At 52.1% G+C, this 24,743-nt stretch overlaps 1 protein-coding gene across 3 annotated transcripts in view; it reads left to right on the top strand.

Annotated features, from left to right (window-relative positions):
- DPYSL3 (dihydropyrimidinase like 3) overlaps nt 1–24,743 on the top strand; it is a 27,810-nt gene continuing 3,067 nt past the window's right edge. Inside the window, exons 1-10 of one of the 3 annotated variants that reach the window (XM_074551923.1) lie at nt 1–311; nt 13,463–13,551; nt 15,771–15,955; nt 16,943–17,107; nt 17,274–17,335; nt 17,708–17,788; nt 18,865–18,933; nt 21,371–21,491; nt 22,167–22,323; nt 24,571–24,712. In XM_074551923.1, coding sequence (XP_074408024.1) covers nt 18–311; nt 13,463–13,551; nt 15,771–15,955; nt 16,943–17,107; nt 17,274–17,335; nt 17,708–17,788; nt 18,865–18,933; nt 21,371–21,491; nt 22,167–22,323; nt 24,571–24,712 — 1,365 coding nt within the window. In that variant the 5' untranslated portion in view covers nt 1–17. Of the gene's footprint in view, nt 312–7,685; nt 7,856–8,520; nt 8,626–13,462; nt 13,552–15,770; nt 15,956–16,942; nt 17,108–17,273; nt 17,336–17,707; nt 17,789–18,864; nt 18,934–21,370; nt 21,492–22,166; nt 22,324–24,570; nt 24,713–24,743 lie in introns of those variants that run through there. The other 2 variants (XM_074551925.1, XM_074551924.1) reach the window with 2 other exon arrangements.

Raw genomic sequence — 24,743 nt, forward strand, 5'->3', positions numbered from 1 at the left:
CTGGCGGCGCGGCGGGGATGGCGGCGGACGGGCGGCGCGACGACGAGGAGCTGCCGGTGTACCTGGCGCGGCCCGGCTCGGCGGCGACGCCTCGTCCGAAGCGCGGGGGGCTCTTCTGCAACGTCGAGGGCGCCTTCGAGAGCAAGACCCTCGACTTTGGGGCGCTGCGCGTTGGGCAGCGCCGCGCCCCGCCGCCGACCGGCCCCGACCCTCCGCCCGCCGCGGCCCCCAGCCCCGCTCAGGACGCTGGCGGCCTCCCCGCCACCGCCGGGGACGAGCGGCTCCAGGACCCGGCCCCCGCGGACGACAGGGTAGGGCCGGCGGCGCGGTGCGGCTGGGCCGGGCCGGCGGGCGCGGGCCCCGGGGCGGGCTCTCGGGGGCGGTGTGGGGCCGCGGGTGGGTCCGGCCGCCGCTCGCCCCTGCGGGAGCCGCTGGTGGTGCTGCGGGGGCTCCTCCGCCCCGGCTGCCCGCAGCTCCCCCGCCGGCCCCGCCGCAAGGCGCCGTCGCGGCCGGCCCCGGGGCGCGGAGCTCCGCCCGCCGAGCGGGGTGTCGGCGGGCTCGCCGCGGCACCGGCACCGTCAGAGTCGCTGGCTCGGTTTGCTGCAGGAACTCTTTTATACTTTTATGAAAGAATAGCTACTCCCGCGGCACCGAACAGGGAAGAAAAACAAAAGCAGTGGGGATTTTGGAACTGCTGCTTCAAACCAGGCAGATCCTTATCTCTCTTGGACACAAACTAGAAGTACCACACCAGCAGTGGGGGGCGGCACATTGATCTGGAAGTGACAGCTTTGAAGGTATCACTAGGCACAAAGTTTCTCAATTTACACCAAAGTGAAAGGCATAAATTAATCCATGCAGCTCCACACTATAGTCCTTCTGCTGGAGGGTGAGATGGCTTGCTGTGCTGGTTCTGGTCCTGTTTGCACTAGCAGTTGGGCAAGAACATGATTAAGTTAATAGTGTTGTGTGAATATCTTGTTTGGGATTTCAGTGGTCCTGTGGCTCATTTTTGCATCAGGCAAGTAAGGCTATTCGCTGTTGTTGGTCAATAAGTTTGTTAGGAGCTGAACTTTTTAATAGCCATCTTAAGGTCACTCTTTTTCAACTGTGAACGGGGCAAACCTCCTCCCACCTCCCCATTTTTGAAGATGGAATAAAAAATCACCTGCATCATAGCACAGAGAGGTGTAGTGGTTGTCTTGACATTCTGCAGAAACCTCCACTGGGTCTGGAGTGCAAACCCTGATAAACAGCAGACGCTGGTGCTCTGGAAGCCTAACCTCACTAGCATGAGCCTAGTGGAAGCACGGCAGTGAACTGTGGTAACTAGAGCTGTCTCGATTTTGGGGAAAAGCATCAGGCTGTCCTAAGTGTCCACTGTCTTCTATAGGAATGTCTAGCTAGGCAATGCTTAATTTGAGCTTTTTTCATTGCACTTTAATTTCTTCAGCCTCTGCTCTTTGGTTTCTTACTGGCATGGTTTGGCATGTTTCTCAATTCAGGTTCTTGAGCTTTGCTCCTTTACAGCTGTTTTACAAAGTCAGGAACGAAATTAACATTATTCCTGTCAGCATCAACCTTGTCCACGTGGTTTAAGTAGCAGCTGCAGAACTAACCACTGCATTAACAATTTTATGCTGTTGCTTATTGGAAAAGGAGCTGAAACTCCTGACAGCCTGTCTGCATGCTTTGCTGTGAGCTTTGCTTTATTAGCTGTGCCAAAAATTCAAAAAAAGCCTTGTTCCCTTTTAAGGTCTTATGTAGACCCTTATCTCCGGTGTTCTGTAGCTGAGGATTTCCTTCAGCAGCTCCTCTCTTCCTGATGATTTCTGCCTCTAGATTTCTTCCTCTCAGGCCTTTAGCTGATAAGCATCAGGAAAGTAAGGGTCAGTAAGTAAGTAACCCCTTTTATCTCTACATCTTGCCTAAGAGGGTGGGCAACTTAATGTATGTGTTTTTGTGTGTGCCTGGCTAGAAGGAATTGTGTGATTTGGTATTGTGGCTTTCAAGCTTTGAGGTGGCCCGGAGTAGGACAGTGCAATGGGAAATGAACTGTGCGTGCTGAGCCCCATGCCTGCACAGCCATGGGGAGTTTCCCTGTGTTGGACTCTACAGATTCAGGGCAAACAAAGGCACTTTTGTCAAGGCAAATTGAACTTTGAATAATTTCACAGATTAAGAAACAGTGAGAGAGCTCAAGTCATCTACTCTTGCTTAAGCAACTTGTTTATTAGAGAACCTGAAAGTAAGAGACTTGCCTGTGCCCAGGACAACAGACAGATCTGTCTTCTAATTTTTGCAGTGAACAATTTACTGGAAGTACAACAGACCAACACACCTTGTTTGTTTGTTTGTTTTCCTATAATGATACTAATGACAATTAAAGCCCCAACATTTCTACAGGAGACAACTCCAGTGAATAAATGCCTAGTGATAACATGTGGTGTCATGCAACTGGGCAGCATAATATAGACTCAGGCACATGGTCCAACCTTGCTTTGTTTTATCACAAAGTCTATTGGAAGGACGAAAGCTCGGCTGTGTATTGAAGCATACTGAAGTCATAGTGGGGATGTAGCTCAAAGCAGTTGGGAGCTATGCCTTTGCTCTGTCAGTGGGACTTTGAGCTTTGCCAGGGGATTTAGGGACAGAGAGTGACAGTCATTAGCGTGGTGGCCCAAGGGACTGCTGTGTGGTTATGGGGAGCTGCCTCTGTGGGCTGGTGGGCTTCCTGGGGAACAAGAGATGGGCACCTGAAGTGTCCCTTCAGGTGCTCTTTGCTCAAAGCAGCAGGTTAGTTTCCTTGCTACTGAGTTCTGCTGCAGCAAGAGTTTTTGACACACAAGACTTAAGATTTGGAGGAACAACACTGCTGGGCCAGACTGAAGGCTGATCTGGGCTATTTGTTGTTTTTAATAAGAGTGATTTAACTCAGTGCAGGTTTTCATCAGTAATAGCCTTCTGAAGCGTCCTGTAGTTTTCTCTGAGAGTGTCATGCCATTTGTTAGCCAGAGTGGATTACTGTGTTCACTTTACTATCATGAAGTAAAAAGAGAGTTTCTCTGAGGTCACAGACAGCGCGCTGTGAATTCCTGTGGCCAGGATGTTCATGGAAGGCGGGTGATGCCTGAGCAGGTACTGGAGAGCCGCAGTCCTGGGCATCCGCGGGGGCAGCAGGGCTCTGAGGAGAGGGGAAGGACACCTGGTGCCTGGGAAGGTCAACCAGCAGCCTCTGGAGGCATCCTCCACATTTCTCCTCAGTGCTCAGCCATGCAGAGACCCTGCATTTTTACCCTCCTGTGCAGTCACACAGGCAGGAGCACATGGTGCGCACCCCCAGACACTTGGTCCTTCCCGCTGCACGGTGCTGCAGCTCAAGTTGTCATTTCCAATGCACCTGGCTGTGGTCCCACAAACATGGGATTGTGGCTTCACCGCAGGCTGGGGCAGCTCCGTTGGCTGGAGAGGAAGGGGAAAAGAAATGCAAGGGAAACTAGTGGGCAATGAAAGCAGGCAAAAAGTTCATCCCCTCCACAAGACTGGGAGGAGCCAGTCCTTTGCTTTTCCTGGTGTATGTGAAATCTAGCTTGTGATACACCCTGGAGATACAGGCCGTGCTGCCTCAAATGGAGAACAAAGCTTGGACTAACTTGATCCTCTGTTCGTTTTTCTGACACTTGTAAAATGTGCTCTGACTTCAGCATTCAGCTTTTTGGTTTCCGATGCCAGCAATTTGTAGCAGGAACACCAAGCCAACAGCAGTCTGTGCCTCTTGAGGCAGCTTGGCACAACCTGAAGTTGCAGTTGTGCACTGCCTTTAGCAGTTTAAAATCCTGAATTTGTGGGAGGGATCCGAAAGCACTTCAATAGCATTAACACCTCAATATCACCCCCATTCAGCATCAGTGTTTTGGTTTTACTTGTTCTTTTTATAAGAGAATAATTTGGAGTTACATCATGTCTGTTACTTTAACAAACAATAGGAACAAATCCAACCCACTGAACTAGTTCCTACATAACAAATGCAACAGTTAAACTTGCATTACAGTTTGTGGAGTTGAATACTAAATATTCAGGTCTTAATTGAAAAAAATCCCACTTATATGCGTTTCTGTTTTTTAAGAAATCTGATGCCTGAAGCACAGCAATGAGAGTCAGTTTTTTGGCTGCTTGTGCTAGGACAGAGGTTATTGCCAGCACTTAAGCAAAACTGTTGAGTTTGTTATCCCACTCCCCTGTTTAAGAAGACAGATATTGGATTCCATGGGAGTTATGCAGCAGGGCTACATTTCCAGAGAAATTAGGGATTCAGTTAAAGAGTTCCTGCTTGCTGCAAAGAGCTTATGTTTTGCCACAAAACTTACCCTGGCATGGAAGTAGTTTGATTTTTCACACTAGCTTGTGGCAATGGTCCTTGGTTTCCTTCTGTCCTCGCTCTCAGCTCTGGGGTCAGGGCTTTGGCAGTGGCTGGCCCTGGTGTGTGGGCAGTGCAGGGGTGGCAGGAGCAGCCTCAGGGGCACTGAGGTGCCAGGCCAGTCTTGCTCTGCCGGGTTTTGATATGATGATGCGAGTGTTATTTGGGCTGACGTGGTCTTGAAAACAACATGCTCTTCTCAGGAGATGTTGTTCATTATGGAATTTGTAAGCAGAAAAGAAACTGGGTTTTGCAGCCAGGTATAAAACAGATAGCCAGCTCCGCATTGACACAGCCTGTTTTCAGCCTGGTGGAGCAGATATTTCCAGGAATGTGGCAGGGGCTGGGTGTGGTGTGCAGGAAGTGTTCTGGGGGCACAGGACGTGACTTTGGTGAAAGGATGGTGTTTCTGTCCCTTGGATTCACTGCCTCTGAAGGAACTTAACCCCTGAAAACTCATCTGCTAGGAGGGCAGAAGGGATGGTTTCATGCAAAGAATATGTGTGGGAGGAGGAGATTGTATGCATGGGGCCAGGCTGGCCTGGCAAATCTGCTGAACATGATGACATTTGAGCCCAGATAGTTCCATGACTGGTGATACCCACTGAATGTTGGTCGTGCCTGTATGAGAGTCGTTGGTCATGGGCTCAGGGCTGGTGGGATCTGCTTTTTCCCTTTGCACTGGAGTTGGGTCAGAAGCCTCCTGGTCCTCATAGAGGGGGTTGAGCCAGGCTACTGAGCACTGGTGGGCCACAGTCAGAGCTGCATTTGTTCTGGTGCCAAAGTCCTGGCAGCAGCATGGGCCTTCAATTCAGTCTGCACACCACTGGTGCTCCTCACCCTGCTCTTCTCTTTTGTGGCTGCCACAAACACCTGGAGCCGTGAACAACTTTTGAGCTCTGAGGATTGCCATTTTAAGTAACTTTCAGATTGACCATGCTTTTCATAGCGGATATTTTAAAGTGTGTGAGTAGCGTCTAACACACTGCACCTGGAAGAGATCCTATGGAAAAAGTTTTTTTCTGTTTTGAATGTTTTGGGCCCAGGGCAGGGTGTTTGATTGTATTTGTGTGAGTGTCACATAGCAACCATGAGGAAAGCACATCTCTTCAAACTAGGGATCTGAAGTCACTGTGGCTGGCCAGCATCCAGGGGGCTGATGCAAGCTTGACTCTTGAAAGTGTCCAAGTGTTGAAGTCAGCAGCATCTGTATAGTCATTTATCTATTATTAACTAATTAACTGCTGCTTTTTCTGAGTCTAGACAAAGTTAATGTGTTACCACCAGGCATGGGGATACTCATAAACTTTCCAGAAAATGTGTGAGTGAAGTTTTGAGAGGTTTGGTGATGGGAGCTGAGGCTGTTTCTCACCTCCCAGACCCAGCCAGTCTATTTTCAGTAGAGACCAGGACCCATTCTTGATGCATTGCAGTGTTGTGACAAGAACAGTGTGGTCTGGTACCTGATCCTCTCCCCACAGGCTTTTGGTTGCAGAGGCTGTGGCACAGCACTGCTCCCCCATTCACTGCCTGGTGCTTGCAGACACCCCTGCTCACGGATCTGCCATAGAGGAGAAGGTTTCCAGCCATCTCTTGCTGCCTGCAGGGCTGCAGCAGCTCACCAGCAGTGCCATAGTAGCTGGGACAGGGAAACAGGAGAGCCAAGCAGCCCTTGCCATTTTGTCAGTATTTTCCAGTCCTAGTAGTAATAAGTAAGTTGTTGAGCCTCTGCTGTCTTTGACTTCAAACTGGTGAAAGGTTTTTGAGTTTAGAATAAATACAAATTCAGTAAAACTAGCCAAGAACTTCAGCAGAAGCGCGCAGAGTAACAGACTGAGTGGGTGGTAAAAGCCTTAGGCTGGGTTACTGCAGAGCACACGGTACTGACAGTCCACGCTGCTGTCACCCACTTCTCTCGGGGCTTTGTAGCGGTCAGAGCTGGCTGCAGGGTCAGGGGCTGTGCTGTGAGATGGCTCTGCCAGTGCACACACTGGGGAGCAGGGTGCTGGTCAGGCCCCTGATGTGGTTGTTAGGTTCTAGTTCAGAAAGCAAACTGGAGGGAGGGTTTGGGAGTTGGTCACCCAGGTCAGATGGCTTGTTTTTCTGCCAGGAAGTAGAATTGGATTTACAGCAATGTCCTTGCCAGGTGTGGCTGTAAAATTTTCCTAGTGGAGCTGCCTGGCAGCAGGACCTGTAGGAACATCTTGCTGATGGTGTTCAGAGCTCTGCACAAGTGTGGAATTGCAGCTGGCCTGGAAGCGAAAGCAAGGTTCAGGGTGGCCCTGGGTCTTACGACCTGCTGGCAACACAACGGATTGTGGCAAGCAGGAAAGGGTAGACAAATTTGTCCCATTGTGGTACAGCTCTTGCTGGCATGGTCCTGGCCAGCTGTGGGCCAGGCTCGGCATCATCTGTTTCAGCACATGCTGAGTGCTTGCAAACAATTCCACCATTCAAACCTTCTACCAAAGTCACAGCAGAGAAAAGGGAAAAAGTCCTTGGAAGAGTCCTTGCCAGCACTTGTAGTGTTTGCATTGCATGTAGGATTCCTGGAGCCAGATGTGTGGTGTATTTTATTATTTTTTAGTGTTTCCAATTCTTGTGCATGTGAAAGAAGGGTGAGGTGATGCAGGTGCATTCCAGCAGCCCAAGACAGCCTGTTCTGTTCCAGACCTTGTTCATTCTACTTGCCAGTGCTACATGGAAAGTCTTGGCCAGCACAGAGCCCTGATTGTGGCCGCCCCCATGGGCCATCCCCTCAGGCTGGGTGGAGACGCAGACCGTCGGTGCCTGGGCCGGTGTCGGTGCTCATTGCCAGTGCCCAGGGCCAGTGTCGGTGCCCGGTGTCAGTGCTCGTTTCTGACGCCCAGGACCAGTGTCAATGCCCGGTGTTGGTGCCCAGGGTTGGTGCTCGTTGCCGGTGCCTGGTGCCGGTGCCCGGTGTCGGTGCTCATTACCGGTGCCCAGGGCCAGTGTCAGTGCCCGGTGTCGGTGCTTGTTGCCAGTGCCCGGGGCAACTGTGTCGGTGCCTGGGGTCGGTGTTGGTGCCCGGTGTCCGTGCTCGTTGCCGATGCCCGGGGTCGGTGCCCGGGGTCGGTGCTCGTTGCCGGTGCCCGGGGTCGGTGCCCGCGATCGGTGCTCGTTGCCGGTGCCCGGTGCCAGTGCCTGGGGTCGGTGCCCGGGGTCGGTGCCGGCACCTGCCGGGCCGGGCGGGGCGGGGCGGGCGCGCCCTGCGCGGGGCCAGGCCCGGGCGCCCCCTGGCGGCCGCGGGCGGCGCGGTGGGCGGGGCGGGCGGCGGCCGTCCCGGTGCGGCGGGTGCGGGCTCGGTCTCGCCTTTGTGAGAAGCGGCGCGGAGGCAGAACGGGCGGCGGCGGCGGGTCGGGCGGGACCGGCGGTACCATGTCGTACCAGGGCAAGAAAAACATTCCGCGCATCACGGTGGGTGCGGCGGGCGGGGCAGGGCGGCCCGTGGGGCGGGGGGAAACTCGGTGCCGGCGTCCGGCGTTGCGGGTCGGAACGGGGCGGCGGCGTGCAGACAAAGAGCCACCGCCCGCGCAGGTGTCCCGGCCCCGCTGGTGACCTGTGCTGGGCAGAACCCGCGCCCCCGCGAGCGCAGCGCGGGCTGGAGCGTCGGCGGTGGTCGGTGCCCGTGCCCGGTGCCGGTGGGGTGTTCCCGTGCGGGGCCAGCCTCCCGCAGGGCGCTCCCCGTGCTCGGTGCCCCCGCCGAGCAGCTCCTCGCTCTCGCCGTGTCAGGTGCGGCGGTGCCGCTGCGGCGCTCCGGGACCCGCCCGGGAGAGGCGGCGGCCGCGGGCCGGCCCCGGAGCTGCGGGAGCCGCGGTGCCAGCGGTGCCGTGCCGCGGCGCTCCCGCCGCTCGCCTGCTCTCATCTCTCTCTGCCTGACGCTCTGCTCCAGGCTCGCCCTGCGGAGGGCTCGCTCCTGGGAAGGCAGCCTGCTCTTTCATCTTGTTGGCTTTTCGCTGGCTTCATTGTAGCTCCTGGTTTTTCTATTGAGGACAGTTCTGGCTCTCTGAAGAAAAAGGAAAAGCAAAGCTGCTCTTAAAGAAGCATTAAGATCTTGACCACTGTAAAGAGAAATTCCTTTGTCAGCCTAGATTCAGATGCTTTCACAAGCAATATTGTGGCTTTACACATACTGCCTTTTCTGTATCCTTAGACCACAATGGAGACACCCCCTACTGCTGCTGCAGGTGGGATTTCTCCCATTCTCTGGGGCTTTTTCTTTATGATACGCCTAATCAACATGCAGGGCTTGTGCTTGCTCCTCTGGGATCCAATGGCAGCTCTCTCCCCTCAGTGGTAACAAAATCTTCCAAGCTGCTTGATTTATCCCTATTAAATCCTTTGCTTTTTTCCTGAAGCTGAAAATGCTGCACTTCTGTCACCTGAGCAATGGGGAGGTTGGGCTTTCATGGAGGATGTATTGGAAAAACTGGGTATTTGTACTTCCCAACAGCTATTGTTTCAACTGCCTAGTGTGTTTCTGGAGATGCAGAAACAATCCCTTCTGGTTCCTCTTGTACTCAACAGTGCTGCAGTCAGTATTTGTAGTCGGTTTCTGCCAGTAACAAGTGAAAAATCAGAGTTTGCCTATTGTATCTGTTTGCAGCAGTTTCTCATCTTTTCCAGGACAGCCATTTTAGTGGAGAGGCCAGGAGCATGAGTGAGTGGTGCATGTGTTAGTGTGAGATAAATTTCTGTGCGAATTATTCCCAACATGAGTTGTAAAAGCCTGGTCAAAAGCTGTATGTGACAGGCAAGACTGTAGTCATTGATGGAAGGCTGGGCGGTGCAGGCATGTCTGTCAGCTGCGCCATGGAGGAAACACAGGGAGGGAGGGTAGCCAAAGCTGTGGCTTCTCAGCGATGGCTCCACCAGCTTGGTATGGATATGTTGCTCCTCACTGTCTCCTGTTGTGCACCATGCATCAGAGACCACTAAACATCCTATTACGTGTTACATGTGTGCTGATTCTAGGGTGCCCAGCTCAGGAGAATAGCAATTTCAGATCTTGTGTGTCTGTTGAGAGACTTTTTATTGGTTCCTTTTCTTTGGCTGTTTGGAAGGGTGATCAAAATATTTCCCCTCTTGCAGTATGTTTTTCTGCAGGAAGAGAGGTGGAAGATTAAAATCTTGTCCTGATTTTACAAAATACCTGTTAACAGAACTGTTGGTTGAATCAAAATTACTCAGTCTTTGTGCTTTTGTCATAAAGTCCTTTCCTAGGCCAGGTAGACTGGAGATTCCTTTTTTTTTCCTGGTGTGAGCCATGCCCACCCCAATTCCCCTGCTGGAGCCTACAGACATCATCTCTGTGATGTCTCTGCCACCTCTGAAAACGAGGAGGTGTGTGTGGTGTTGGCCAGCATGGTGTGCCAGGTACACATGGGGAGGGAGGCCTCAGTTACTGACCAGACAGGTTTTGGTGAACTGGTAGCTATCAGTATGTCATTTCTAAGCCACAAACCGTAGGGAATCACAGTGTAGCTGGCAGCTATCTCTCCCTAGGACACTAGCCAGGGCTTCTTCCGTGCTGTTGTGTGGTGCATTAGTAAGGAGGAACCATAAGCCTCTGATGAAACACTTCTGCAATTAGTGTCTCTGCTTTTACAAGGGAAAAAGCAGTAAAACCATACACCTGCTTCTGTGCTCCCCTAATTATGCCCTTGTGCTTTGTAAACGAGGTGAGCACTGTTCTTGGCTGGGTTCAGCAGCGTCTGGAAGTGCAGCCTGCCTTTCTTTCTGCAGCATCACTCTGAAGACCACCTGATACTTTGGGATCTCAAAATGACCAGATGATGCTTAAGGGCACTAGGGGCAGAGTGTGGGCATGAGGGAATGGATGATGGCTTTGAAAGCTTGATCCCAAATGCAGACAGGCAGAGAGACCGGGAGAGCTGTGCATAAAGGCTTGCCAGCATGGAGAGGTGTTGAGGGCTGGTGGCGAATCCGGCAGGTTTTGGCAGAGCCGTGCTGGAGGGAAAGCTCCAGGCTTGGCCTCGTAGGCGTCTCTTGTGCCTGAAGGCACCACAGCGGTGGCAGAGGAGCTGTCCCTGGCTGCTTTGGAGGCAGTGTCCGCAGGCACAGTGAGACCTGCTCTGGGAACAGTGCGTTTATTGTGGTCTGGGGCTGCTCTGGAGCATGCACTGAAGAAGCCTAGCTGTTAACTCAGACTCATTTCCTCATAAGTGCTTCATTCTCTTCCTTTCTTCTTTCCCTGCCTCTTGTCACCTGGGTGCACTCCTGAACGGTACCAGAGCCTGTAGGCATGTCATTTGGATTTTCCTTATTCGATTTAGTTGCATTTGTTTCCATGCAGTCAGTGGGTGGGTGCTGGTGCAGTCCCTTCGCTGTCGGGTGGGCACGGTGGGTTCTAGCAGTGCCTGATCTCCTGAATGGATGCCTTGTTTGTGCTTCAGCCACTGTGGATCTCTCAGTTTTGTGTACTGACAGTTAGCACTGAGCAGCCCTTCACATCTACCACAGAATGACCTCTTGTGAGTGTGGAGCAGGCATATTTCTTGAGCTCAAAATTAACACTTTATTTAGTAATTGCCAATGGGACAGTCTCCTGCACCTGTGCTGCCTGACTGCCTTGGCTTCCTCCACTTGATGTGCAGGGAAGGGCAGGCCAGCATCAGTATTTGCTGATGTTCCCGCACTCTAGTGAGAACCAGCTCCAGGAATTCAAGAAAGCAAGTTGGAGAGGGCAAGACAAAAAAATGGAGGGCTGTTAGTGGATTTGGGCGGGGAGATTTTTTTTTGTTAGTGTGTCTGTGCTCAGGGCCCTCAGCCCCAAAGCTGAGCATCGCCCAGCATGTGCCCCATGGGCAGAGGCGTGGCACAGCTGTGCTCTGGCCCAAGCACCTGGGGCTGCCCAGCCAGTGCACACCGGCTGTCTTTGTGCCCCAGCTGCTCCTGAGACGTCCCCAGGGAGACCTGGCCGTGGTCCCTAGGTCGCCGGTCAAGATCAGGATCTCTGTGTGCTCATGGAGTGCAGCATGTCGAAGGAGCTGTGCATGGAGGGCTGTGGCGTGCCCTCGCTTCCAGGCCCCCCTTAGCACAGTTTGGGCACTCCTCTGCCCGATGTGCCAGCTGGGGTCGGGGGAGAAGCGGGGCTGACCCCGGCTCTGCTTGTTGCAGGGGATGGTCAGTGGCAGGAGAGCCGGGAGCAGCTCAGCTGAGCTCTTTTCCTGGTGAGGGAGCAGGAGAGGCTCCCTTGGACTGTGCTGGCGGGGAGGGTGAGATCCCCTTGCCGGGGCAGCCCGGGCCGTGTGCGGGGCAGCGGGGCCGAGTGCGGGGCGGGTGGGGCCGCTCCCCGGCCGTGTGCGGGGCAGCCCGGGCCGTGTGCGGGGCCGCTCCCCGGCCGTGTGCGGCGAGCTGGGCTGGGCTGGGCTGGGCTGAGCTGCGGCGGGCTGAGCGGCGCGCCGGCGTTCCCCTCCTTTCCCCACCCAGTTCCTTTGTCTCCGCTGCGTGTGCATGAGATTGCTGTATAAACGCACGCGGGGCTCTGGGCTTTGGCTGCTGCCGGGATGCAGGAGTATTCTTTGCATCCTTCTGTTAACAGAAGGGTGCAAATTCCCACTATGGTGGCGATACTTCGGAAATGGCCCCAGGGGTAGCGCGTGGAGAGCAAACCCATTTGCCTGCAGAGCAATTAAGCATTGCCAGAGCGTCACAAGGTGAGGCTGGCATGTGAGCCCTGCTGAAGGCTCTGGTCGGCCTTGTCCAGGCTCAGACTGTGGAAAGGGAATGTATTTACGTGCCAGAACCTGGGCTGTGGGCAGCAGGGGTAACAGAGAGGAACGTAAGGGGTGGTTAAGAGCTGAAGAGTTGTTGGAGGTGTTTTAAGCAGTCGGGTAGACAACATGTTCTCTGGCACAGCGATTAGCCTGTGTCGCCTGAATCCACGGCAGGCATATGTGACATCAGGTGGTTTGCCCCTCTACTGCCTGCAGGTGCTTGTGCAGCCTTGTGCAGGTGGAGGTAGGTAGAAGAGCAGGACCTCAGCCATCCCAGTTCCTCTGGACAGGGTCTATTTTCCACAGGACAGTGCCCATCCTCTCCCATCAGTGTATGCTGAGTTGTCTGGTCCAAAAGTGTGAATGCAGGAAGAGCATAAGGACAGTTCTGGTTGGGGTGTTCCTCTGGCGTCTGGCTGTGCTCCTTTGGAGAAGGCTGCTGGCCATTTTGGTCAATAGAAAGGAGAACAGAAGAGATGGTAAATCATGAGGTTGGAGTGCAGTCCAGTGCCTCCTGGTTTTTGTATAGACCTGTGAAATGCCTCAGAAGCATTACCCCAAGCACAGCAGGAGAGTGGCAGATTAACAGCTGATTGCCTGTCCTGTTGGTGGTTTTTGCAAGGTGGTAACAGAGGAGAGAGTAACTTGTCTTCTTTAATGCAACTTATTTTACATGGTGTCATTAGAGACATGCCCTTAGTACAAACTTGCTCTAAATGCTGATCTGTGGCTCATGCTGGCTGCCAAGTAACGTGCATAATGTCCCAGCATAGGAAGCTTTTGACTTCTCTCTATATTTCAGGGAAGCATATTTGCTGTGTCCCCAGTGACTCTCCCCTGTGCTCAGTCTGCCTCGGTGGTGTTTCTGGCAGCCCTTCTCCCACTTAGAAACATCTTTAGGAGTATGACGTTTTCAATCCTTGCTCTTGTAGTGTTGTTTGGAGTGTTGACACAGGTCCAGTGACCTTTCTGCAGCATCGGTGGTTGAGGTGAGCAGTGGGAGAGCACCTGTACAGCGTGCTGAGAATCATAAAATCATAATATTTTAAGGGGTCGGAATAGACCTTAAAAGATCATGTAGTCCAAACCCCCTCTAGTGGGACACTTCCCACTAGATCAGGTTGCTCAAGGACTTAACCAACCCAGCTTTGAATACCACCAGCATTGGGACATCCATAACCTCCCTGGGCAACCTGTTCCAGTGTGTAACCACCCTCTCAGTCAAAAGTGAACGAAGCATGTGTGTTATGTGCTACTGACAGCTGCTGTGCTCTTCCCTTTTCAGAGTGATCGTCTCCTTATTAAAGGAGGGCGAATAGTCAATGATGACCAGTCATTCTATGCTGACATTTATGTGGAGGATGGCCTCATAAAGTGAGTATTTGATTTCTATCATCTTCATCTCCTTTTAAACTGGCTTCAGGTTGGGTGGTTATTGGCTTTTAGTGGATGTGGTATGTGCCCAACTTGCCGGGCAGTAAAGCCTGATAACCCTCTCTATTCAGAGGCTCAACTCTCTGCAGTGTGTGCAAGCACATATGTGATTGTCTCATGTGTTCTCAGAGGAGTTCCAGTGACTGAATTGCTGTCAGGCTTGTGGGATCGTGATACTGCGTCCATTGTACAGCAAAGTTGTTACTAATTGCACCAGGAACAAGGTTTATCTTTGACTTCTCTTTTGCCCTGTGTTAACTGTATTAGCATGAATGACCCCACACAAGATGCTGTTTGTTAGCTCTTACAAGGATAGTGCTGTGCTGCAAGTCATCTGCATCCTTGAGATTTCCAGGAATTGCAGGGAAACCTCTGGGTTCCCCCGGCTTCTCCGTGTCTGTCTCAGAGCTGCAGGAATAGCTCACTTGTTTAAAGTTTGCCATTCAGACTTGGCAAAGGAATTGTGCTCCACACTGGGTGAAGTGAAAGAACCATGATATTTATAGCCCTGAGATTTGAAAAGGCATTGCTTGCTCTATGGTAGCAGTTATTTATCCACCCTTACCAGGGTGGTAGATGCTAAATATCCACCATCAGATAAATACTTCAAGAAGTGTGAATGTATTTTTATCTGGTGGACAAGACCATTTGTGATCGACAAGTGCTTGTACACAGGCAGGGATCAGAGCCAGCTTCTGGTGTTGCTGTGGTGCGTGCTTTCTGAGTATTCATGGGCAAATCACTGAGCCTCATCTACAGCCTGGAGGCCACAGAATTTCACTGCCTTGGGAGCTAAATGCTCTTACAAGTGAATTCTGCGAAGAATACAGTAAGCAATTAAAAACCTTTAGTGATGGATTCATCTCCATAAAAGCAGTGGGAAGAGCTGCTGATTTATTGCTGTGAGGACAGTAAAGTGAGCAGTTCTGTCCACAGAATTTTTGTTACACTATGGAAAAAAAAACCTGCAAAGTGACTCAGCTTGAATGAAATACAAAAATGGAATTTGTTTCTCATTTTTACCTCCCCCGTGTGCCAAGGAAATCAGAAGTTTTCCACTAAAACCAACTTAGCTTTAACCTTTAAGGAAGAGATTTGAAGGCTGAGTTGAACATATGGACACATAAAGGGGTTGAGGGAACAGGGGCTGAAAAAGGGAATGCTGAGGTTCAGGTAACTTGGCCTGCAGGAGGGCCGGATATGTCAGGTTGTGCTCAAACAGGACAGGACCCAGAGCACTGTAGTTGTGTATTAGGTTACTGGCACATTTATGCTGGAACTCTCTAGATTTCCTGTTTTCAGAAGACATTTTTAGGTACTTGTGATTTTAGCTGCCTTAACTACAGTGAGGCCCTGCTGATAGCAAAGCTGTCCTTCAGGGTCGCAGCAGAGACAAGGTGAGAGGGGGGACCGTGCATTTCCTGGGAAGGTGGTGAGCCCAGAGCGTGCCGGCTGTGCCATGAGCCCAGCAGGCTGCAGCCGGTCTGGCTGGGCGCTTGCTGAGCTATTTCCCAGCTCCCAGGAGTCCCTTCACTCTTGGGACTTTGTGCTGTGAGCAGCATTGCAAGTCCCTAATAAGCCCTGAGCTGGTCTAGCAGCTGTGGCATTACAGTGGAAATCATCTTTATCTGTAAGTAAGCTCAGACTTGATCCTTACTTAAGGTGGGCAGAAGGACGGGAGACAGGAGAAATTAGGGGTGTAGCTCACTTGGAAGCAGGGCTGGTGTTGGGTTTTGTGGGCATGCACCCTGGGTGAGCAGTTAGAGCTGCTATGCTGAAATGCATGCTGCAGCCTGTTTCCTGAGCCTGTATGGGATGAGGTGTCCTAGGCAGGTTCTCACCACGCTCTGCAGGGATCACCATCAGACCATGTTCCCCAGCTACCCCAACCCAGTGTGTGCCCCGGGCAGCAGGTGCCATCACCTGTAGAGCAGCTGGGCAGATGGCAGCCACCCCTGAGCTGAGCACAGCATAGGTGTGAGCAAGCCAGACAATGCTGTATGTTGCTGCAGAGTGCAGTGAGCCTGGGTCTGGGGGCAACACAGAGTGGGGGGTTCGGGCTGGCAGGGAGCTGCCCTGGCAGTCCCTGGCTGAGCTGTTCAGAAGTTAAGCTGTGGCAGGTTTTCCTTTGTGAGAGTATCTTGGTGTGATCTTATCAGGCAGATCGGAGACAACCTGATTGTTCCTGGAGGGGTCAAAACCATAGAAGCCAATGGGAAGATGGTGATCCCTGGAGGAATTGATGTCCACACTCGCCTGCAGATGCCATACAAGGGAATGACCTCTGTGGATGATTTCTTCCAAGGAACAAAAGCAGCTCTGGCTGGTGGAACCACCATGATTAGTAAGTGCAGTAGGCATGGCCTGTGCATGACACCCCCCAGTATTCTTGCAAGATCACCCAGTTCTTTATTTTTTAGTGTACTTTTCTCAGTCTTCTGTGTTTTCAAAGCCCATGACAGTGTGTTCATATTTTCTGTGATCTCTGTCAGTGCAGTCTAGGGAGTAAGGATTGGGATGAACCTTTTGATCCTTAGTAATGATGAAATGATAGGACAGGAGATGTGCATAGGACCCCTTACCCTGGAGATTCTGTGTTCTGCAGTGCTTGTCTGCAGCCACTCTTGCCTCTGGGAGCCTCCAAAAGGAGCAATGGCATAACTTCTCTGTTAAATAACAGTAGGGCAGCATGGTGCTCAGATGGCTCTGAGCAGAGGAACAGAGCAGTATGTTGGCATCGCACACTGCTCAAAAATAAACAGTGCAAACGAAAAAGGAAAGGCAATTCTGAGGTCCTTTTCTGGAGGATGCTATGGCTGTGCACTGGTTTGAGGTCCAGGTGTTGTCCTGTGCAGTGATTACAGTTGTGTGCACTGCAGGGTTTCTTGGGATGCAGGAGCAAGGTTTGATCCTTCCAATAAAGGACTGAGTTCCTTGTCCTCCCCCCACCATTTTTCCTTCCTCTATGCCAAAAAAAACCCACAAAGTTTTGTGAAATGGTCTGTGGCAAAGTGTGGAGATTCCATGCTGTGCAATTAAAGGTGCATTAGTGTTGCAGTGTGGCAGGAGGCTGTGTGCTAATGGGGTGGGAGTGGGGATGGGGAAAGACAAGGCTCTTCAGCTTTCAGACAGTTTCTCAGCAGAAGCGTGTAAAAACCCCTGATCCTGTGCCAGAGGCCATTACACAAAGGCTCTGTGCACTTCCCTGCCAATAAATGCATTGAGGAGCCGAGGCACGTTGTGGAGGTGAGCTGCCCTGAAGCTGCTGAAGAGGCCCGCGTGGGCGGTGGGCTGGGAGCCCTTGGGCAGCCCTTGCTTGCTGTGCCTGCAGTTGATCATGTGGTGCCGGAGCCCGAGTGCAGCCTGGCCGAGGCGCTGGAGCGGTGGCGGGAGTGGGCGGACGGCAAGGCCTGCTGCGACTACGCCCTGCACGTGGACATCCCTCGCTGGAGCGACCGCGTCCGGCAGGAGCTGCACGCCATGGTCCAGGAGAAAGGTCTGTGTCCTGCGCCTCCCTGTCCCCGGCCAGGCAGGGCGAGAGGCGGCTGCGCTGCTGGGCGCCTGCAGGGTTCTGTGCCCGCAGGGCGGCTGTGGGGAGGGTGGCCAGAGCAGGCAGCCTGACCTGCCCAGCTCAGCTCTCTCTCCTCTCTGCCCTGCCCCAGGTGTTAACTCCTTCATGGTGTACATGGCCTACAAGGATTTGTACCAGATGTCCAACACTGAGGTGAGACCCCCCTGCACCGCCATGGTTGTGTTGATTCAAGGAGCAGTGCAGGGTGAGAGCCATGGTGGGCGTGGGGCAGCTCATAAGGCTGGTACCTATTGCCCCTGGCCAGTCCTTGCTGCTGCTCCCCTCTACCCTGGCTGCCTGGCTGGGCTCCTGCACTGCAGGTGGAGACACAGGTCTAGTGTGGAGATCACCAGGAACACCTGCTGGTGACTCTGTTCTTCAGAGAGCCGGTCCCTGCACAGCCGGAGCTCTGCCTGGCATGGCTACACTGGGTCCTGCTGCTGCCAGGGCCGTGGGTCGAAGGGCATGAGGGGTGCCAGGGCCTTGGGCAGCCTGCTCACTAATAATTTCTTGTCTCTCTTTTAGCTGTATGAGATTTTCAGCTGCCTGGCAGAGCTGGGTGCCATAGCTCAAGTTCATGCAGAAAATGGGGATATAATTGCACAGGTAACTAACTACTTCTGGTATACAAGAAGTAGAAATGTGTATCAGGGAGATTTGTTGTGGGGCATTAGTAAAATGGCTCTGAAGGTGGACATCTTGTGCAAGGTGATATCTTTGCTGTTCAGCAGCAATATCAAAGTTGGCAAGATTTTTTGTTGAGAATATTGTGTGCATAAGCGAATGTGAAATAGTGCATTAGCAATTACCTAAATGGAAGTGAGTGTCCATCAAGTAGGATATGTTTGCTGTAGCTGCCTTCAGTGAGGAGAGGCAGAGACCTTTGCCTTGCACATAACAAACCAGGAGAGGTAAAGTCCATTGAGAACTGCCTTGGCAAGAGAGATTTCCTCCCTGTAAGCAAACAGGTAGCTAATGAAGCTGGATTTACAGGGCAGATGTTCTGAGGGACATGGTTGAGTGATCAAGTGGGTAGTGTGTATTCGCCTGCTGTGCTGTAATTGGTGCTGGTTGACAGAAGGTCCAAATGTTTTCAGTTCTCATTAAGACGCAGAAGACATTGCTCAGTTAAGCTCTACAACTATTTGGTTTTTTCTCTCTCTTGTTCTTGGGAGTTGAAGGAGCATGAACCAAGAAGTCATTCTTTGAGCATCTTTTCAGACTACAAGAATTAGTTTTTGTTTGGACTTTTTAGAGCTGCAGTGCACAGTTGGATGGCTCCTTCACATGAGAACTGAGTGGTCTGAGGAATTGTATTGGCCAGAGCTTATCTTTATTTTAGCACCTGCCTAATCATAAAATGCCCCAAAATTACTAATTAGTAGCACTTCACAGACCTGGGAACTGGAGAGGATTGGAGTTTTGTAGCCCTGTTTTGTTGCCACATTGTTCTTGTTTCACTGAAGTTGGTTTAACTCAGTGCCTGCCCTCCCATTGCCCCATGTTCCCTCCTTCTCTTTCAAATCCCTTGAGGGTACAGCAGCCTCTCTCCATGCTTGGTGGTCCCACAGGACATAAGGTGTTGATGGTCCTGAGGGAAGGGCTTGACACAGAAGGGATCTGCTTTTTTGTGGTCGATAGTTTCAGTCCTGTAATATCACTCTGCTCTTTTGATGTCCTAGGAACAAGCCAGGATGTTGGAGATGGGAATAACAGGCCCTGAAGGCCATGTGCTGAGCAGACCTGAGGAGGTAAGATCACAGGACAGCTCAGCCTTGCTTCACTGAAGAGTTTTCCCAGTCACAGAAGGGCTCAGTGTGTTCAGTGGGGCCAAGCAAGCATCAGGGCAGGGGAGAGTGTGTGTATGTCCAGGGGTATCCATTTTTACAGGCACTGCTGTCTGTTTCATCAGCAGCCCAGGAACGAGCAAGATGCATGTTTGTGACAGACATTTCTTAGTTGTGCTTGAGTTGCCCAGCAGAGACAGAAGCCCTAGTTCTGAGTCTCACAGAGAGGAATCAATCAACCAAAATCTCTGTATGGCTGTAGCAGTCTTTGAGGCTGCTTTGGGGGCATTTGTCTTATGTAGGTGACTCCAAAGGTGGAGAAGCCTAAGAAGAATCTACTGACGTGTTTTAGAAATCACTGTTCACGTCTAAGTGCTGACAGATTCCAGCCTTTTCCTCCTTTATATTTGCTTAGTCTCCAAAGTGTGCTTCAGAGGCAGACGGACGAAGCCACTGTTTGAAGGAGTGGGAGGGAAAGAGAAGGGGAATTCTCTGGTTACAATTCATTGTCAGAACACTAATGAGATTACTTCTAATTTTAGCTTGTATGGATTTTTCTGTTTGGTCCATTAATATAAGTTGAGTCTAATTTTAGATAGGTTCCCTTCACATAACTCCCTGCTGAGAGGTACTTTGACTTCCCACAGCATGTGAAAGAAGAAAACAATAGGAATTTGGTACAGTAGCAAAGTTAAGCAGGGAAGCACAGGGACAGATTTGTACTCGAGGTCCTTCTGAAATAAAATCAGTTGGCCTAAATTAAAAGTGTAGGAAGTTGGCTGTGTTTGGGCTACTAGCAACATAAATGGCCTAGTGTAATAATAGTACTTACTCCCTTTGAAGTACAAGAATATAAAGCATTTTCCTGTACAGGGAAGAGTCTCAGTGTCAAACACAGTAGCTCAGAGTCCCTCTTATTTTTATGACTCTAACCTGTTGCCACTAGTTGGCAAGCTGAAGTGCAATTACGGGAAGCTGTGGTAGTGCCCAGATTTGAGAACTGTCCTGTTACCATACGCAGTGCAGATCTCATCCAAAGCCAGTAAAACATTGTTAGGTGTTTGATCTTGAAATGCCATTAAAGTATAAGGCAAGTGAGAACAGTGCAAGGCTGTGGATATTATGCATTCAGCCAAATTCAGATCTCATTGCCTTTGAAAATAAAGTGTCCTTCTTCCAGAATATACTCTTCCTTGGAAAATGTTAGGTGGAGCACAAATGACCCTGCTACCACATAAAGCCTGCAGACAGATGGCAAAGCATTAGGAGAGTGCTCTGTGGCTCTGTGGGTCTTCTCTGTCCTGGAGGGACCTCAGTGGGGGTTAAAGGCATGTTCTTCTGTCAGGGGATGGTGGTGACTTGGCAGGGCAGGATGATGCAGCTCCAGATGGTAACCTGCTCTGAGGGTGTGCAGTGATGGCTGTTTGCTCCTGTCCACGTGTTAAACCCCATCAACTACTGCAGCCCTAAGTATGGTGATAAAAAATCACTTCTCACCTTAATTTCTGTTTTAAGAGTCTTTAAGAAGAGAAAAACCTATTTTCACTGTACAGTAAATAGATCTGCAGAAGTATGAGAGAAGTGCATGTGTGTCTGGATGCAGTGCTCTGCTTCTCTGCCCTGGGACATTTCGGCTGGCATGGTCCCAGGCATTGCCCTGGGGGCTGGCTAATTGTGTCTTTTTAAGGCTTCTGTTTTGAACTTTCTCAAGCCAACACTTGAAGCCAAATGGAGCAAACACTTGGAGAGCTCTGGGGCTGAGCTCAGGCTGGGCACAGGCTGATGTAATGGTCCAAAGATATCCCTCCTGGCGGAAACCTACCCTCCACTAACAGCAGGACAGTGAGATGGGGCAGCTGTCAGCAGGCTGGGGCAAGCAGAAGCTGCACTGCAGGATGGCCAGGCCTCAGACACAAGCTGCCAGCCAGCGTGCAGCCCTCTGCACCCTGCCATGGGGGTGACAGGGGATATCTGGTGAAACCTGCTGCAGCTGTAGGACGGCCTGGAGCAGGGGAGTGCTGTGGAAGGGTGGACCTGGCCGTGCCCTGGCAGCAGCCTGCAAGCGGGGCTGGGCAGCAGCCCCTGGGCTCCTTGGGCTGCCATGAGAGCTGGAACCAGGCAGTGGAAGGAACAGCAGACGCAGCTCTGCTGGCCCCTGCGCAGGGCTCAGACAGTGCTGCTGTGCCAGGCATCGTGCTGCTGTAGCCTGCCTTTGGGCCAGGCCCTGGGGAGACAGCAACATCCCCCCTCAGATCTGCCTGATGAAACTGCCCTGGGGGAGTCAGGGGTAAAAGCGAGGGCACAGGGTGTCCGCAGCAATCAGAGATGTGTTGGGACTAGCAGGGGCTCGTCCCTGCCCAGCCAGTGCTCCTCTGCAGCTGTGTGCCATCCTCTCTCGCAGCTGGAAGCAGAAGCTGTCTTCCGGGCCATCACTATTGCCAGCCAGACCAACTGTCCTCTCTACGTGACTAAAGTGATGAGCAAAAGTGCTGCTGACCTGATCTCACAAGCCCGAAAAAAAGGTGAGTGGCAGCTGGTGCTGCACGTAGCCTGGTGCTGCCACCAGGATGCTGGATGATGTGGTCCTCATGTCCTCGTGGTTGTTTTGCCAAGATCAGCACTGTGCTTCAAGTGCTGTCTAGTGCTTCCCCTTCTGCTGGGGAGCAGTTAGCTTAGGAGTTTGCCTGACTTGTGAAGGGCAGGTTGACACTGCATTAGGCTACATGGAGCCACCTCCTGTTGACAGTCAGGTAGCATCAATATGTGGGGCACAGTTAGGAGCAATGTGTTAAACACCACAGTTTGTCTGCAGCTGTGAAGGGCTCAATGAGGTTGCTTGTTCAGTGCAGGTGGGTTGTGCTGCTCTGGCCTCCCTTTGAAATGCTCACCACTTGTAAGTGCTTGGGTGCCCTTTCAGGATGCTGGGAGCTCCCTTTATCAGTGGTGCTGGAGCACAGAGATGCCCCACAAGTGCCGGCATGTGCACGGCTCTGTTCAGTGGGCTCTGTGCCCCTGCCCCAGGAGGTGTGAAGGGGGATTCTGGTGCATGAAGGATTTGTGCCCTTGAGCAGGAGGACCCTATGGTGATGGCATGGGTCTGGGTATTCTCAGGACATTGCAGGCTGTTGGTAGTGCTGTGGAGCAGAGAATGCCACCGGGCTCCACCTGAACACTGTTCTTTCTGTGCCCTTCTGCAGGCATTGTGGTGTTTGGTGAGCCCATCACGGCCAGTCTGGGGACTGATGGAACACACTACTGGAGCAAGAACTGGGCAAAGGCTGCAGCATTTGTGGTCTCTCCGCCTCTGAGCCCAGACCCAACCACTCCTGACTACCTTAACTCCCTCCTGGCCAGGTGAGCGACAGCTCTGCTGGGGATACTGCTAGGAGAAAGTGCACTCTGGGTAGGGAAGAAAGGTTAGTCCAGCCTGAACCACCTCACTGTAGGTATGTAATGAACTGAGCAGTGAAATGGCTCTGACTCCAAGCCGTGTTGGTTTGTCCTCAAGAGTGGAGGGAGGACATGTTAAGCTTAACATCACTAATGAGAAAAATACCAGTAGTCACGAACCATTTTAAAAGCCCTGAAGAAGACAGAGAAACGAGGACAAGCTAAAACAGACTTGTCAACGGAAGGATTCACCGAGCTGGCAAGTGGGGAATGGATGCTTGGATTGGGATGCTGCACCAGCACGGAGAGCATTACAGGTTAGACAGGCTGCTAGGAACCCCAGTCAAATACAAAGCAGATATATTCACACACCTGTACAGCTGAGCAGCAGCAGAGCCTGCTGAGTGCAGGAGACCTTCAGGAGCAGCTCCTGCACATCTGGCTGGGATGGCAGGTTGTTTTTTCATCCTGAAGGCAAGAGGGTAAAGAAAGGATTTTGTGAAAACAAAGACAAACAAAAAAAGCACTTCAGCAATTTGCAATGACCTTTCACAGTTACACTCCATTCTCTCACTGGCAAGGCCAGCGCAGTGGCTGAGGACACTGAATGTTTCTGCCCTGTCTGTGTGCCATGTGTCCATCCCCCTCCACTCTCAGGCCATGTTTGTACATCAGTTGTGTGTGTGCTGCCTGATCTGTTAGCCAGGGGAATGGCTGACACTGAGAGGGTTGTAAATGGAAATGTCCTTTGAGGTAATGCTGGAAACATCTCTACCAAGATGAACAAGGGATGAGGAGTCACTAAGAGGTGTCTCCAGCAGGGCATGTTAGGATAAACCTGGGTTGTGCCTGAGTGGAGATGCCATGTCTGGGTGTAAGAGAAGTGCCAGTGCATTTGCAGTCTGAGTATGCAGTTTACCCTGCATTTTGCATGAGGTGTTCATTTGTCAGTGAACAAGAGACACCTCAGTTCATACTGGATGTATTGTGGAGGTGCAGGTCTTCACAAGTGGCAAGGAAATGTGAGCTCAGCTCCTGAACTGGTTTTCTACTCCTTACCTTCCACTTCCAGTGTAGCCCAGAACTCAAAGAAGACACAAGCAATGCTTGGTCCCTGCAGCTCATAGGTGTCTGTCCTGACACCTCTGCCATATCGTTTTCTGTGAGCCTGCAGCAGGAGGAGAGACTGTGAGGTTCCAGCTGGGCTGGATGGCTTGTTTGTCTCCAGCAGGAAGCATGTTGTGTCATCGTTCTGGGCCTCTGTCTGTACAGTTCATCTGGCATATGGCAGAAATGGTCAGAGGAAGGTGGAGATTACCAGTGGATTAGAGCAGATTTGCAGCCTCAAGGGGAGTCACTGTCTGCACTGCTGAGGTGCTGGAGGCCCCTTGCCTCATGCAGGCAGTGCTGGGAGCTGGCCTGCCTTGCTCTGCTTCCTTTGGCCTGGCAGCAGTGACTTTCCAATTGCTGCCTGTCCAGCGTTACCTGAGGACTCAGCAGCCACTGGATGAGTTCAGGGAGCCATGGACAGCTGCTTGCCCTGCCTTGTCTGTGGGCAGCTCACTCTTTCCTAGGAGCAGGATGGGTCAGGGTATCCCATCCGTGCCGGTGCCCTTTGGCAGAGGGTGACGAGGCCCCAGTGAAGCGTTTCTGGGCGTCCTGCAGAGAGCTGCTTCTGGGCAGTCCCAGCTCCCTCCATCCCAGTGCAGCAGGCTTTCGTGGGCTGGGGGAGGACGGTGCTAGCCCTCAGCATGCAGGAGCTGGCAGTGCACAGTGCAGGGCTGGCTTGTGCAACTGGGAGACAGCCCTGGAGCAGAGAGGCCTCTTCCTCCCTGTTGTGGCAGAAGGGTTCTCTCAAGCAGACCTGACAAACTGCCAGAAATGGAGTCCAGTAGGAAAGGACATCTTCTGGCCTGACACAAAGACCAGCATGTTCCCTGGGACCTGAGCTGTTGACTTTTCTTTTGTACAGGATGCTGTGCATGCTCGGGTGGGTGGCACAGCATGGCAGAGGTCTCTTGCCCCCATGTGACACAGCTGCCCCAGGGGCTGATCAGGTGGAAGTCTTCAGGCTGAGGGACTGTGGAAATGAGGGTGCAGAGTAAAAATTCTGAGCTGGGGGCTGCTTGTGGCCAGAGGAAATCCATATCATGTCTCTGTTGCTGTCTGACTGCAAACGCCTGACAGTGGGTTTGTTCCACCCCTCTGCAGTGGTGACCTGCAGGTGTCAGGAAGTGCCCACTGTACCTTCAGCACTGCGCAGAAAGCCATTGGCAAGGACAACTTCACAGCAATCCCAGAGGGAACCAATGGCGTAGAGGAACGAATGTCTGTCATCTGGGACAAGGCCGTGGTGAGAGTCCAACCAGGGAAGGGGCAGAGTG

Source organism: Zonotrichia albicollis, chromosome 15 (genome assembly GCF_047830755.1).
Source record: "Zonotrichia albicollis isolate bZonAlb1 chromosome 15, bZonAlb1.hap1, whole genome shotgun sequence".
Lineage (NCBI taxonomy): Eukaryota > Metazoa > Chordata > Aves > Passeriformes > Passerellidae > Zonotrichia > Zonotrichia albicollis.